The sequence below is a fragment of the Rattus norvegicus genome, chromosome 2 (assembly GCF_036323735.1).
Source record: "Rattus norvegicus strain BN/NHsdMcwi chromosome 2, GRCr8, whole genome shotgun sequence".
In the NCBI taxonomy this organism is placed as follows: Eukaryota; Metazoa; Chordata; class Mammalia; order Rodentia; family Muridae; genus Rattus; species Rattus norvegicus.
This window is the reverse complement of record NC_086020.1, coordinates 94,067,536-94,081,656: the sequence shown is the minus strand read 5'-3', so window position 1 is coordinate 94,081,656 and position 14,121 is coordinate 94,067,536. Positions and strand designations below refer to the sequence as shown.

Sequence of the window (14,121 nt, the reverse complement as noted above, 5' to 3'; positions counted from 1 at the left end):
GCGAGAGCTGAGTAGCAACTGCACAAATCATGGCCCCTGGCGTCATGCTTGCACATTTATCAGCTGCTATGACACAGTGCATTATGGGCAAGAATTCTAGCCATGCCCTACCAAGGTGTGCTAGAGTAGCGCCTGCCATAGAGTAGGTGCTCAATAAGTACCTGTCAGACACATGACCATATAGAAATGTAAATTTATCTGCTACATTCCTTTAAAAAAGAAACTCCTCAGATGCAGGATCAGGATATCTCTGAAGAGAAGAAAGAAGAAGATAAATTATGCCACAATGTATTCAGCATGTAACTTCTAAGAAGCTGTAAGCAATGTGCTATAAAAGTTGTGAGCAAAGCAATGTGTTAGAAATTTGAAAAAAAGTTAAATTTATTTGGAGTTGTGAAAAATCTTTTCTGCTAACGCTAACAATCACACCCTAGATATTGAGTTTGAAGAACAGATTTCTTTCCAACACTGGACCTGCTTGGATCACAGGGCATAACGTATTAATTTTTCTATCTCAACTTGCTTAATCACCGTTCAAACCCCAGACACATTGTGAGTGTGTGTGAACAACACTGCTCAGAGGAGCACTCTGTCTTATTCGGTGTCACTGACGCTATGGAACTTAATTCAAATCCGGCTATATCCTGTTGCCACACAATGCAGGCTTTTCAGCGGCAACAGTAATGAGTGTGAGCACAGTCCGGATTCCAACAAGCAGCTGTCAAAAACAGTCACCCAAATGACCATTCGCTGGTCTTCTCACACTGTGAGTCTTCTCACACTGGGAGCCAGTCGTACTTCAGGGTGGTCTAGGAAAGAAACACATTCCCACGTCTATTGCGGGGCTATGTTAACCCACATCTATTGCGGGGGTTATGTTAACTACTTTTAACTTTTCTTTGTAAATATAATTGCAAGCTTCCAGACACTTTTGAGAGAACGGGACGGAGAGATTAAACAACAACAACCTCTATCAAGTTCACTCGTTTATATGTATTTTCTTCGGAACACTCCGAGAATTTCTGGCTATCATGCTGACTTAAAAAACACTGGAGAGAAACCACTCTCCATTGCTTGCCACTTGCTGCCCTCAAAACTTCTTAGCAACATACACGGTGCATGAACCTCAACGCAGTTTGCTTTGTCCAACAGTGTGCTTGGAAGCTCAGCCAGTCCGTTGTGTAATAATAAACCCTTTATCTCCTGAAGATACAAAAAACGGAAAGACCACTGGTCGCTCTAGCGCGGATGGGGACTTGGTGAGAATTCTCAGCTGAAAGTCACATTCATTTGAAAGGCCACCCCTCTCCCTCCCCCCAACACAAACACCTTTCCCATTTTCCTCTTTCCTCATTTGTAATCTTGCGGGGGTGCTTAAGATGTCCAGTTTAAGGAGGGCGAGGAAAAGCGCGGGTAATGGGGTGCAGCAGAAAGCACGCGGAAACCAAGGTCTTGGTTGTTGCTTCTGCACAGGCTCAAAGCTCCTTCACAAGCGCCTATGATGGAACCTGATCAACAACTGTTCTCAGGTGAAGGGAGGTGTTGCAGGTTGCTGGCTAGTTTCCAGAATCTTGAACAAGGGAAGGAAGACTCCTGCGTCCCCAGAGGAGAATAAAATGTCAATGCCTTGTCGATCGGGGCTCCTAACCTCGTCCAGCTCCCAAGTTTCCCACCCTGCCCGGGAGTAGCGTTCCTTCCTTCCCTACCGGCACGCGGGACTACCAATCCACCCGACCTCTGAGCAACGACAGGCCGCCCCGCACCGCTGAGCCGCAGTTCCGCGCGCTGCCCACGGCCGCCTGACACACCCCTCCCGGCCCGCGCCGCTCCGCACGGCCTGCCCGGCGCCCCGCCGAGCCCCCCACAGAACCCTGGTACCTCGCACGCACCTTCACCGCGCCCCGGGCCGGGCCCTTAGGAAGCGCACGGCCAGGTCCGAGGGGCACGAAGCGTTCCTCGGAGTCCTCGTCATCCTCGTCGCCGTCCACCACCTCGACCACCACCTCTTCGTCTTCTTCCTCGTCGTCCTCCTCCTCCTCCGCGCCCCCTCGGGGCTTCTCAGCTACCCGCCCGCGCGTCCTGCGCCTCCGGCCCGCGCCCTCCTCGTCCTCGTCCTCCTCGCCCAGCAGCAGCAGGACCGGCGACGAGGCGGCGGCAGCGCGCGGGGGACCGGTCCCGCGCGGCGGCGGCAGCGGCGGCCTCCAGCTTCCCGGTGCGGCGGCCGGGCTGGGGCCGGGGGGCGGGAGCCCTAGAGCGGCGGCCTCGGGGGCGGGAGCGGGCGCAGCGCCCCCGCGGCGGCTGCCCAGGCTGGGGCGCTTGGCCAGGCGCCTGGCCTGCATGCCTGCGCCGGGCTTGCGGGCCGGGGCGCCGGGCTCCTCGCGGGCTGCGGCTGGGCCCGGGGACGCGCGGCTGCGAGGCTGCGGGGCCGCCTCCGGGGCTGGCCGGGGCTGGCCGGGGCCGCTGGCTGGCAGACGCGCGGACGCCGCCTTTGCTGGCCCGGCCCGCGGGGACGCCGGCGGCTACGGCGGGGCGGCGCGCCGGCCGCGGGCGGGGGTGGGTGTGAGCGAGCGCGCCGCGGCCACTGCCGCTACCTCCGCCTGCGCCGCCCCGGAGTCGCGGGCTGCGCTGCGCTCCATGCGGCCGGCGGCCGGGCCGGCGCGCGCCTCTCCGGGCCCTGCGCCGGCGCGCTCGAGGCCTACCACGGTGTCCTGGGCGCGAGCTGTTTGTGTCGTGTCTTCACCGCCTCCCCCTCTTCTCCAGTCCTCGCAGCCTTCCCGGTCTCCTGTTCAGACAAAACCCGGACTGGATTTATTTCCCAGACCCGCGCTCTCTGAAAATCTGCCAGCTTCCTAGCAGTTGGTCGGGACACTGAGGCCACCATTGCCCCTGGGCCCACGTCTCCCTCTGGTGGGAAGAGCATAGGTTTAGCCAGCGAGAAGGTGTTTGCTTAAAAGATTTGCTCAGAGTGGTTCTGAGGCACTCGGAGCACTCTGGTGCTCAAGTGGAGTCCGACTAGGTATGCCAATCCGAGGTTTGGGGTCAGTTCCCAACGTGTGTCCTCAGTCACTGAGCTTCCTGAAACATTTTCAGGACCCTCTCTACGAGGCTCTTTAAGCACAAGGTTGTAGGCCTTGCCTCATGTTCTCTGCTCTGTGCAAGTTCGGCCTTCCAACAGTTTTCTTCCAGTTTCCACCTGAGGATCTTACCTGGTGATATCGGCCGAATTCCAAAAGCCTTCTGCTCTTAGTTTGGTCTGCTGGAATTGTGCCAGTCTAGAAGGAGCAACTCACCAAGTGGTCAAGATTATTATTTCATTGTTTTCTATGATGTAAGAGCTAGCAGAAGGCCAGTTTGCCGTGAAATGAATGACTGCCACTTTCTGAGGCCTCCCTTAGGCGGTAGTAAACCAGACATTCTGCATTTAAATCACGTCCCTAAATTCTACCAGTTTTGGCTAGGGCTGAGAGGGCCTTATTCTTCAGCTGTTGAGTAAAAAGGTGTCCGCAGGATCTGCCATTGTGTTGGAGATTGAACATCAAGTGGCTTGCTAGACACGTGATGGGTGATGGGGCTCATTAAATCTTTGAGGTTCCTTCCAACCACTGAATAGGGATGAGTTCAAGGATTCTAAACTGAACTTTATCCTCCCAGAAACTGATTACCATCCAGAAAATGTCTGTTTTAAGTAATCACACCCAAAAATAGTGGTGAGTTTTAAAGCCTCCTTATTATCACTTCCTTTGAGGCACCAGTCCACCATTTCAGGCCCTTGTTCTTTCTGAAATGCCTTTCCGAGCAGTCCTTCCTTTAACTTCCCAAAGCTCTGATAACAGTGAAAATGGAAATGCAGGGGTGGGGTGGGATGGGGTGGGGTGTGTGCACCTATGCACTTTCCCCTGCCCCACTTCAGATTCCACCCCAGGATTATCTCCTCTGACCACTTTCAGATCACAGGGTTTCTAGAAAACTTTTCAACTGAAAACATCCTGTTTAGGCTTTAAGAATGAGCAAACACTGTAATTGGAGCATTGTAATTTATGGGTGTGTCTTGGATCCATTCGGTGTAACTAGTCCCTCCCAGAAGCAAGAGAATTGTTTCAGTGGGTGCTACAAAGAGTACTACAGGCAGGGAGTGAAGCTGCTGGCCTCCAGATTTAAAACAGTAGCTTGGTTGATCTTAGGAGATGATTTGGAGAGAGGTAGCTAAGTATATAGGTCTCTGGCAAGGGTGGGCAGGTGGCTCAAGGACTATGGCAGGGGTGCAGAAGAGCTCTTGTAGACTGACATAACTAACATAACAGCTGTCGGGGTCATCAGAATAGCTGTGATACTCCCATGGCAGCAGGCCGGTTGACTGTCCGGTTGACTGTCCTTAGGAGGAGTGGGTACAACGCCGCTCACCTGAGACTCAGGCTGTTCTCTCCCAACCCTAATTGCATTGGCTCTGTCCCAGCAGAGATGCTAGATTACAGAGTGTGGAAGGTTAGCCGAAAGGGGAGACCCCATCTATGCAGCTTTGGGTAAATCATTATCCATGCTGGCGTTCATCTGCTTTGGGCTCACCCATGTTCCGCTGACTCCTCCCTCAGGTTTGTAAGTAAGCCAATAAAGTCACTGGTTCCCCAGGGGAGCTTTGGTGGGACGGTACTTTGGTTCATCATCTATGCCATGTGACAGACTTTTCCTGGGGAAACAAAACACACTTATCAACTTATCCCCGATAGGGAACCCATGACAGATTAAAGTGCAGATACACCAAAGTCCAGCTTGGTGAACTTGGTAAGTGGGTTTTATTGTAAGTGGTTACTTACAGGAATATGGGTGAGGGGTTTCTTACAGAAGCTGTGGACAGATAACAGCTTCTAAGGGAGGGAAAGGCAGTAGTCTTTAATGATGTGACTCCCGAGAAGTCAGCTACACTCTAGTGGATAGCCCCACACCCAGGACTAAGTGTATGGACAGCAAAAACTGGAGTGGATGGGTTATTAAAGTAGAGAGATAACAGGTCACAACATCGGGGAATAAAGAGGTGGGTAGATCTGGAAGGAGTCTAGGGGAAGAGTTGGGGGTGAATATTATCAAAATACCTTGCATGAAATTCTCAAAGAACTCTTTATTTTGTAGGCTAATGAGTTAATACATACAGTCATTTTTGGAATCTTAAATGCAATCAATTTAGAAGAAAACCACATCCTGCTTTTTACTGCGTTCCATAGCTTCCTGGGATGGGACTGGGAGGTTCAGGCTTGCTCAGCTAACACCTTTACCTAATAACCTGTCTCCCTCACCCACATCTACCTCTCCCCTCAGGGTCACAGGGGTCAAACTCAAATACTCCTGCTTGCAAGAGGAGTTTTTCCTCCCAGCCCCAGGAGCAGCTCTTAGGTTGGAGTGCACAGTGAGCTGCTGAGCCCTTGTTGAAGAGAGACGTAAAGGTCAGGAAAAACAAGCGAACATGGTGGTTTAGAGGTGCAGTAAGTGCTAGAGAAAGAGCAGAAGGGAGTAGAGTGGAGGAGCTTTAACAGACAGCGATGTGAGTCCCAGCTTGGTGGTCCATGAAGGCTACAGTAGATCAGAGCACCCCAAGTTCTAACCAGAGATAAATTATGGCTAGCTCCGTAGGGCCCCACGGGTGCCAGAACTAATTCTAGGGCCCAGCATGACAAGGTGCCACGTTGGAATGGCCCTCGAATTGCCTGGGTCTGAGAGTACTTGGGGGCAGCCTGCAGCTGCTGAGATAAAAGTACCCCCGAGGGCACATGGGTACTGGCACTAGTGCGGGATAAAAGGCTACCAATTTCTTAATATTTACCACAACATTTAGGTACCGAAGATGCTCAATGATGTGTTTTTTAAAAAAAGAATGATTGAAGAAAACAAGTCAATTTGACATTTTGTTCAGTATTTTTAAGATTCAGAAAAATAGAAATCATGGTCCCTAAATCATGAAGTATAACCATAGCCTATGCAGAAACACAACAGACCCACCCACCACTGACAGCACTTAACTACTTAGAGCTGTTGATCATGGTAGCTCCTTCTAAAACCCAGTTCTAAATGGAAAGTAACATTTTGGCCTTTACAAAGGTTATGAAAGTAAGATTAGGTTCATCTTTCCACACTTCTGGGAAACTCACAAATGAGCTCAGGTGAGGACTGTCACAGCCTATATGAAGACAGACGAAAGAGTGTGAATCATCTCTTAGAGCCTTCCCCAAATCCTGGCTGATTCATCATTTCACACAACAGCTCTCCTGTGAACAGTTCAACCCTGTAAGGGCACTGTACTGTCCTGTAGTTCTAGGTAACACCTCCTGAAGGCTTGCTATTTGGAGGGAAGAAGGGGGGTATGTTATTCTCCCTTTTCCCATCCCTCCATGTTTGCTCTGTGTATGTGTGTATGTGTGTGTGAGTGGTGTGTGTGTGTGTGTGGTGTGTGGTGTGCGTAGTTTGTGAGTGTGTGTGGTGTGAGTGTGTAGTGTGTGTGTGTGTGAGTGTGTACAGTGTAGTGTGAGTGTGTATAGTGTGTGTGTGTGGTGTGTGTAGTTTGTGAGTGTGTGTGGTGTGAGTGTGTATTGTGTGTGTGTGGTGTGAGTGTGTGTGGTGTATGTGTAGTTTGTGTGTGGTGTGAGTGTGTACAGTGTAGTGTGAGTGTGTATAGTGTGTGTGTGTGTGTGTGTGTGTGTGATTTGCAGCTTTGTGGTCACCTCCTCATTTGGATGGCAGTACAAAGATTACCTGACCAGGGTTCTAAAAGCCTAACTTGAATTCTGCATGTGACACTCTTAAGGCTTCTTCTCTGAGGAGCTCACAACTTAAGGTGGCTGAAATGTGTTCCCTACTTCCATAGTAGATAGTATCCACATGTTCAGATGAGGTAGTTGCCCACTATTAGCCCTCACACATAAAACCCAGTGTGTGCCCACAAATGTTCATTCATAAATTTCCTTGAGACTGTGTGTTTTCCAACTTCAACTGTTTACCTCCGTGTCTAGGAACATGGCTTTCCATTTCGTGGCCCTCCGCATTTGGCTAGCATTTGGTTGGGAACACAGATTTTAGGAAATGATGGTTTGCCTGCTAGGGTCTTATTTCACCCGATTGCTCAATGTTGAGATGCCTGGTGGACTGAAACAGAGTTGCTGGTATATTTTATCATACGTTTGTATTCCTTCCTTTCCTGCAGAGTCTAAGACAGGCAGATCCTACTAGTGATTTCCACAGTCCTGAGGCATCCATTGTCCTCTTCCTGTCAGTGTTTTCATCGTCTTTCCAGTGCAGCGACTGGAATGCTACCCATGGCGTAGGCAAGCCGGAGAGAAGATAGACCACTTCAGGGAACTCAGTCACGGGGTGGGCTGGGCCGGGCCTGGCAGAGCCTGAAGCGGAGGGGAGCTGGTGTGTGGCCTGCATTTCTGTCTGTTCCCCTTTGCTGTGAGAAACACAAGGGCCTCAAGCCACTTGGAAAGGAACTCATTTATTTCACCGTAAGTTCTCATCCATCATGAAGGGGAGTCAGGTCAGGAACTGAAGGATCTGGAGGCAGGGACCAAGAAGAAGACTCACTACAGTGGCTTGCTTCTTATGGCTTGCCCAGTCCCAAGGGGCGGTACCACCCGAAGCAGGCCTGGCCCTCCCACATCAAGTCTTTATCAAGAAAAGGACCTACAGACTTGTTTACAAGCCATCTGATAGAGGAGCTTCCTCCCTTCCTCCCTGATAACCCTTTCTTGAATCAAATCCACAAAATAACTAAGACACTGTGGTTGCCTCTCTCAGATTGCACATGTCATTGTCTCTTTGTCCGCTCCTCTGGAGCAGGGTCCACCCGCCCCTGGGACCACACCCTTAGTCTTGTGATGAGGGGGTTTGTGATGAGTTTCAGACTTCTGGAGTACTCAGAGAAGTCCTGCTGCTCCGTAGGGGTCCCGTCTTCCTCAGAGGCCACACCTGTGGCCATGTGTGGAATGCAGTAGGAGGTGAGCTTCACCAAACCAGGTAAAGGAGAGTACTGATTACTGGGCAAAAGAAGAGCAGCTGAAGCCGCTAGGTCTTGCGAACATTATGGTTCTGTCTTTAATGTGAAACATACAATTAGGACAAAGGTCACGTCTCTTCCCAAAGCCAACAGCAGCACAACTGCTTTGCCAGGTCGGTTTTCACTTCTAGTCACTCCTCTTTTCATGCTACCTAACTTTATAAAGGTAGAGCTTTTTTCTCACAGAGGATGTGTAACTTGTAGATGACTTCTAAAGATACCATGACAAAGAAAGTCATGAAAATATCGTCAGAAAGAGTACACATACATTTTCAGAATCTCTGAGAAACCATTTAAAACCTGATGGGGAGTCAGAGCAAAACAGTCAGATGTTTTAGCAGAAGGGCCTTGCAAGACCTCTCTGCCGTTAAGAGCATTGACTTCTCTTCCAGAGGTCCTGGGTTCCACTCCCGGTTGAACTAACCTGCACGGTGGCTCACTAACTGTAACTCCAGCCCATCCACAAACGCTGCTCGCTGCAGGGGAAAGACCCATGCACAGTCAATGCATTTACTGCAAAGATCTGTACAGCGGAGTTTGTACTACAGGGCACACTGTTGGGCTGAATGTGCTCCCACCCTGCCTTGTGGTAGAAACACAGCCCTGCCAACCTGCATAGAGGAAGCAGCACACTGCTTAGAGATTCTCCCTGTGGTCCCTGCCAGAACGGAATGAGTGGGGAGTGTACACATTTGCTCAGTGTGTTATCCAATATGGATTCCTGACAGGACTGTCTGGACTCAAGGCCTGATATCGAATGAGAGAGAGAGAGAGAGAGAGAGAGAGAGAGAGAGTGTGTGTGTGTGTGTGTGTGTGTGACACGTGTTCACGCTAGCCTACACGGCCCTGTCTTTGAAGGTACTTTCCCTCCAGTCTGCTGTGGTCAGTGTCCTATCAAACGCATTTTGTTTCACTCGGTTCCTTGGCGCCCTGGAGAATTTTCCTTTCTTCGTCTGCAGGTCTGTCTGATCTCTGCGAGTGGGTAGAGAGGTTTTGCTCCCCAGGCGAGGATGCTCAGCTCAGTGCTCACATTTTTTTGCCCTTTCCTTAGCTTTACTACCTGTCTTTAAGTTGCCAAGGTTTTCCCACAGACTTTAGGTTTACCTTCCAGCCTTCCTTCCCCTTCCTTTACTGATTGTCTCCACAAATTCCTACCCTTATCCCCCCATGTCTGTAGTGGTGTATGAGCTTTTCCTTAGCCCTTTTCTTTTAACTCCTGTTTCCTTTCAGTTTTTTCCCCATAGGTAAGGTTTATGTTCTGATCGTGCTGATCTAATATTTTAATTTCCTTATACAAGGATGTGATGGGTGAATCTTGTCAGCTTGATAGGTTTATAATCACTATGGAAACACCTGTGGGTGTGTCTGGGAGAACTTTCAAGAAAGGTTTAAGTGAGGAGGGAAGCCCCTCCCCAAAGGTGGGCAGCACCATGGTACGCAGCACTGTGCTGTGGGCTGGAGTGGCTCTCAGACTGCATATAAAGGGTGGGAGCTGGGCAGCAGCCTTCAACCTTCCCGCTGCTCACTGGATGGACTTCAGCGAGCAGTTGCCTCGTGCTCCTGCTGCCTTGATTTCTCCACCACAATGGACTACACCTTCAAAACCTGGACTGACAGCACTCAGTCCAAGAGCCCAAGAGCACCCAAGAAAAGCTTCAACAGTATTAGGCACGAGACTCCTTGAGTCACTGGTCAAGGTTGTACAGAGACTCCCACAACATGCAGGCTATTGCTAGTGTCCTCAGTGGCCCTCTCCCAACACCCACCGCCAGAGGGGGGAGGCAGACAACTGTTGCTGAAGACACCCCTGACTCTTGTCTCCTTCCAGCCTCCAGAACTGACCCGAAAGCCACCTCACTAAGAAGTAGCAATAAGGTGTTACGCAGAGGAGGAAGGCAACCAACAGCGGGAGAAATAGTCTGTCCCAGGGGACAGCGTGTCAGTTGGTTCTCCAGTACCAAGTGGTCAGCCCTGCATTCATACATCCAAGTACCATTATACAGACTGATGGAGTTATAGTTAGGACATCCATGTAACAAATAATGGCATCATCAATGAAGACAGAGCCCATGAACTTGAAAGAGATCAGGGAGGGGTATGTGGATATGTGGAGGGAAGGGAAGGGAGAAATGGTGTAGTTACATTTTCAAAAGTAAAATGAAAAGAATAGTATAAATAATTCAGGTAAAGAGACTGTGAGCCAAAGCAAACCCTTGCCCCTTGAGCTGTGTTTGTCAGGCATTTTGTCGCAGTGATAAGAAAGTAACAGGATACCCTAGAGAGCAGTTACGTGAGGACAGCAGGGTCTTCCCATGTGGTCCTGGCTGGCCTTGTGGCCACCATGCTCCAGGCTCCAACCTCTGGTCACTATCACCACAAGTGTGCCCTGTGCACCTGGCACTCAGGAAGCATGTTCAGATTACACTTTCCAGATGCATTCTTATTCACACATGGTTACATGCCTGCCTGTCTATATTTTAGCAGATAATCCTCCATTCTAAGTATTTTTATACTTACATAACGATAAGCATAGGGCTGGAGAGATGGAGAGTGGTTAAAAGCATTGACTGTTCTTCCAGACTTGATTTCCACAACCCACATGAACTGTCTGTAACTCTAGTTCAAAGGGATCCATGTTTTTGTGTTAGCATGTACAAGGTACCCAGACGTGTGCAGGCAAAATATCCATACACATAAAGATAAATCTCAAAAAAGAACCCAATAATCTGTAGTGAGCCATATTGGATTTGGGCCTGGTCGCTTTGTAACTGCATGGCCACAGTTTAGAAGTCATGGGATTGTTGGACAGAGGCCTGTCCCATGTATTTACAGCACAGGAAGAAAAGACCAAGTAGTAAACACACATGCAGTGTCTCCACTGCATGACCTCTGCTGAGCCCGGCTGAAGCATGTCGAACCGACACACCTGGACCACACCTGGGTGGTGGTCAATTTACTTCTGCCTTTTACTTCCTCAGCCTTTATCCTTGAGATTTAGGCTGGTCTTCTCGGATTTCTCCCTCATTAATTCAGGTCTCATAGTCAGTCTTTTGTTACTTGAGCCAGGGTTTCCCACTGTGCTTCCCAGTTATTTTCTACCTGGAGACTTGGGTATATAAGTGGTGAATAAAGCTACAGGAGTCTCTCACTCTTCTTCCTCACTCTCACTCTTCCTTCCTCTCTCTCTCTCTCTCTCTCTCTCTCCCCCTCCCTCCCTCCCTCCCTCCCTCTCTTCCTCTCCTGGCTTGACACGATAACCTGTGTGTGTGTGTGTGTGTGTGTGTGTGTGTGTGTGTGTGTGTGTGTGTGTTTCTTTCACCCCGAGGCTTTCGCCCGATTCTCGGTGCCGTGTCGGTGCTGGCGCCGACAATAATCATTATCATAATATCTCTAGTAAGCAATGCTTTCAAATTCATGGCCTCTTTTTCCATTAATGATGTCATTTCCAAAGCAGCTCCTTTGATATATTTAAAGACATTAGAGAGATGGCTCACCTGCTAGCTCTTTCTGCAGTGATGGAATTAGCCTGTACCAGGCCCACTATTCCAGTGTCCAGCCATCAGCCACATGGTGTTACAGAGCACTTGAACTGTGGCCACTATGACTAATCAACTGAATTTACATTTTATTTCATTTTCATTAAGCCAGAGAGCTACAATGGGGCTGGGACCTCCATGCAAGCACAGACTTCCCCACTGTCTTTTTACTTTCCAGATCCATTTGTGGATGAATCCAACTGGGCTACTTAAGGAGAGAAATGACCCCTGGGATAGTCTACTGCAACACTCAGTCTGAACATCCATAAATGGTTTCCACGCCTACGTTTGGTTGGTTGATTTTGGTTTTTGAGGGTTTTGTTTGTTTGTTTTGGGGGGGGATTATTGTTTGTTTAGGTTTTGTTTTGGTTTGGTTTAATATTTGGCCTACATTTAACAATTCCCATTTATCACCGGCACCAGGCCCCAGTTCTGGCTATTTTCTGTTTTGAGAATGGTTATGATATCAGAAACTCTCAGTCTTTGCTTCTTGCCCCCAATGGTAGTTTTTCTACACCATCTTAGTTCCTCTGATACTTTACTCTCAAGCTATGCTGGGCTGGGGTTGAGGTGATAAATTAATTCTAGTAATCTCTTATGAGAGCCCTCAAAGCCGAGAAATAGAATGAAGCATGTTCACATATGGGTACAAATGCTCCCAGGGTTTCTCGAAAGCTGTAAATGGTCTTGTTATACCTGTATATATGAAGAAGGGAAAAAGCAAGACTGAAAGGGGACCTTGTGACAAGTGTAAGGATTCCTCATTGCTCACAGTTCTTCCTACAGTATAGATTGGTCCTTAAGTCAACTTAGATGGATGTTTTGCTGGTCCGTATGTGTAAGGGTAGAAGAGAAGCCTTAGTGGTCTCCACATTTCACTGGGGGTGCAAAGTTACTTACAAATGATTTTCTCCATCTGAAATCTATGGTGTAGTTGCTTGTCCCCACCCCCACCCTAGCTTCTGCATAAGAGCCCTGCTATTCCCATAGCTCTAGTAGCCAGCTCCAACTTCTCCCTAGTGACAGTTGCTGCTTCTTGTCACTCAGCAGGCACCGGGATTCAGAAGCCACTTGTCCTAGGAAGCTTTTGAATTTTGTTGAAGGGACTCTAGAATTTTGAGCAGGTATGGCCTGCTGTCCTCTGACAGCTGTATGCAAGTTAGACGTGGCCAAAGATCCGGGAGAGCAGCCTTGCCCTAGGTGGGAATGGGGAGAGCTTAAACTGAAGCTGCCCTAGAGTCCAGACGACTCTTGCTGCATTCCTTGGCAATAAACCTGATCATCAACACAAGAAAAAGTGAACCAAGGACAGTTGTCTGACTTGAGCTCGTCAGACTGTTAAGCAGCCATTAAAGAGGGAGCAGCAGGCTCAGAGGGAGATGTCAAGAGTTAGCTCCAGATCCTGAGTATCCAGGTTGAGGCCTGCAGTAGTTCCAGTGTTTAAATGTGAAATCTGGGGGTAGCTGAGTGGCAGAGGGCTTACCTAGCATGCAGGAGACCCCCGGGTTCAGTCCCAGAGGCCAGTGTGGTCCCTGACTCATTGCATGAGACCGCTTGTAGGTCATCCAGCCATGGAGGTTGCTTTTCCCTGTCTCCTCCTCCTATGGCTGTGAGGATGGGAGGATGCAAGTAGCAGGGAATGTTTCCTCGACTTTGAGTTTAGGGTACCCACCCACACTTTGTCTCCTTTCAGACTTCAGCCCCACCTAGACCAGGGCCTCATTCCCACAGGTTGGAGAGCCATTGGCTATGGCAGCCCCACCACTTCTTTTATCCTTCCGAGGAGACAAGCAGCTTCCTGTCCTTGCAAACTTCTGAGCTGATCTTTTCTCTGTTCTGCTATTCCCCATGGAGATTAAATTCCTTATATCTTTAAACATGGTTTTGTGCTACATGTTTATTATCTGACGTAGAAATCATGAACATGCAATGAGGGATGGTATTGTTAAGATTGTAGGGGCCTTAGGTGGTTCAGCGGGGAGAGGCACTTGCCACCAAGTCTGACAACCTGAGTTCAATCCCTGGGACCTACAAGGAGTAAGGAGAGAAGCAACTCCTACAAGTTTTCCTCTGACCTCCATCCACATGCATGGCCAGTGGGCATAGGTACACATGTGCACACGCAACATAAATGAACTAAACAAAGTTTAAAGGAAACTGTAGTTGAGAGCTGAAGCTTGCCATTGAAGTTGGCAAGGTGGCAGTGATGGCGGGAAAGGATAGGTGGGCACCGGAACCAGGTGACCGTGGATCGCAGTAAACACACATTCTAGGCTCTTATTTTTGTTCTCCCAAAGTGTGGTGGTTGAAGGAAGGAACGAAGCAGCAGGACAAAGATAGAGTTTCGAAGAAGGGGAAACTGGGTATTATTAAAAGATAGAAGAAGGGCTGCAGAGATGGCTCAGTGGTTAAGAGCACCCAACTACTCTTCCAGAGGTCCTGAGTTCAATTCCCAGCAACCACATGGTGGCTCACAACCATCTGTAAAGAGATCTGATGCCCTCTTCTGGTGTATCTGAAGACATCTACAGTGTACTTATATATAAT

The 14,121-nt window shown here is 49.2% G+C and overlaps 1 protein-coding gene and 1 long non-coding RNA gene across 2 annotated transcripts in view; one reads left to right on the top strand and one right to left on the bottom strand.

Annotated features, from left to right (window-relative positions):
- The window catches only part of Zfp704 (zinc finger protein 704), a 187,863-nt gene extending 185,415 nt beyond the window's left edge, over positions 1-2,448 (bottom strand). The window contains exon 1 of the mRNA XM_039103595.2: positions 1,890-2,448. Coding sequence (XP_038959523.1) covers positions 1,890-2,339 — 450 coding nt within the window. The 5' untranslated portion in view covers positions 2,340-2,448. The remainder of the gene's footprint in view (positions 1-1,889) is intronic.
- A 416-nt stretch (positions 2,449-2,864) lies between these two features.
- LOC134485606 (uncharacterized) lies at positions 2,865-13,451 on the top strand. Its single transcript, XR_010063775.1, has 2 exons — positions 2,865-7,998; positions 11,753-13,451. It is a non-coding gene; the product is annotated as an uncharacterized LOC134485606 (long non-coding RNA).
- Positions 13,452-14,121: the final 670 nt, after the last annotated feature.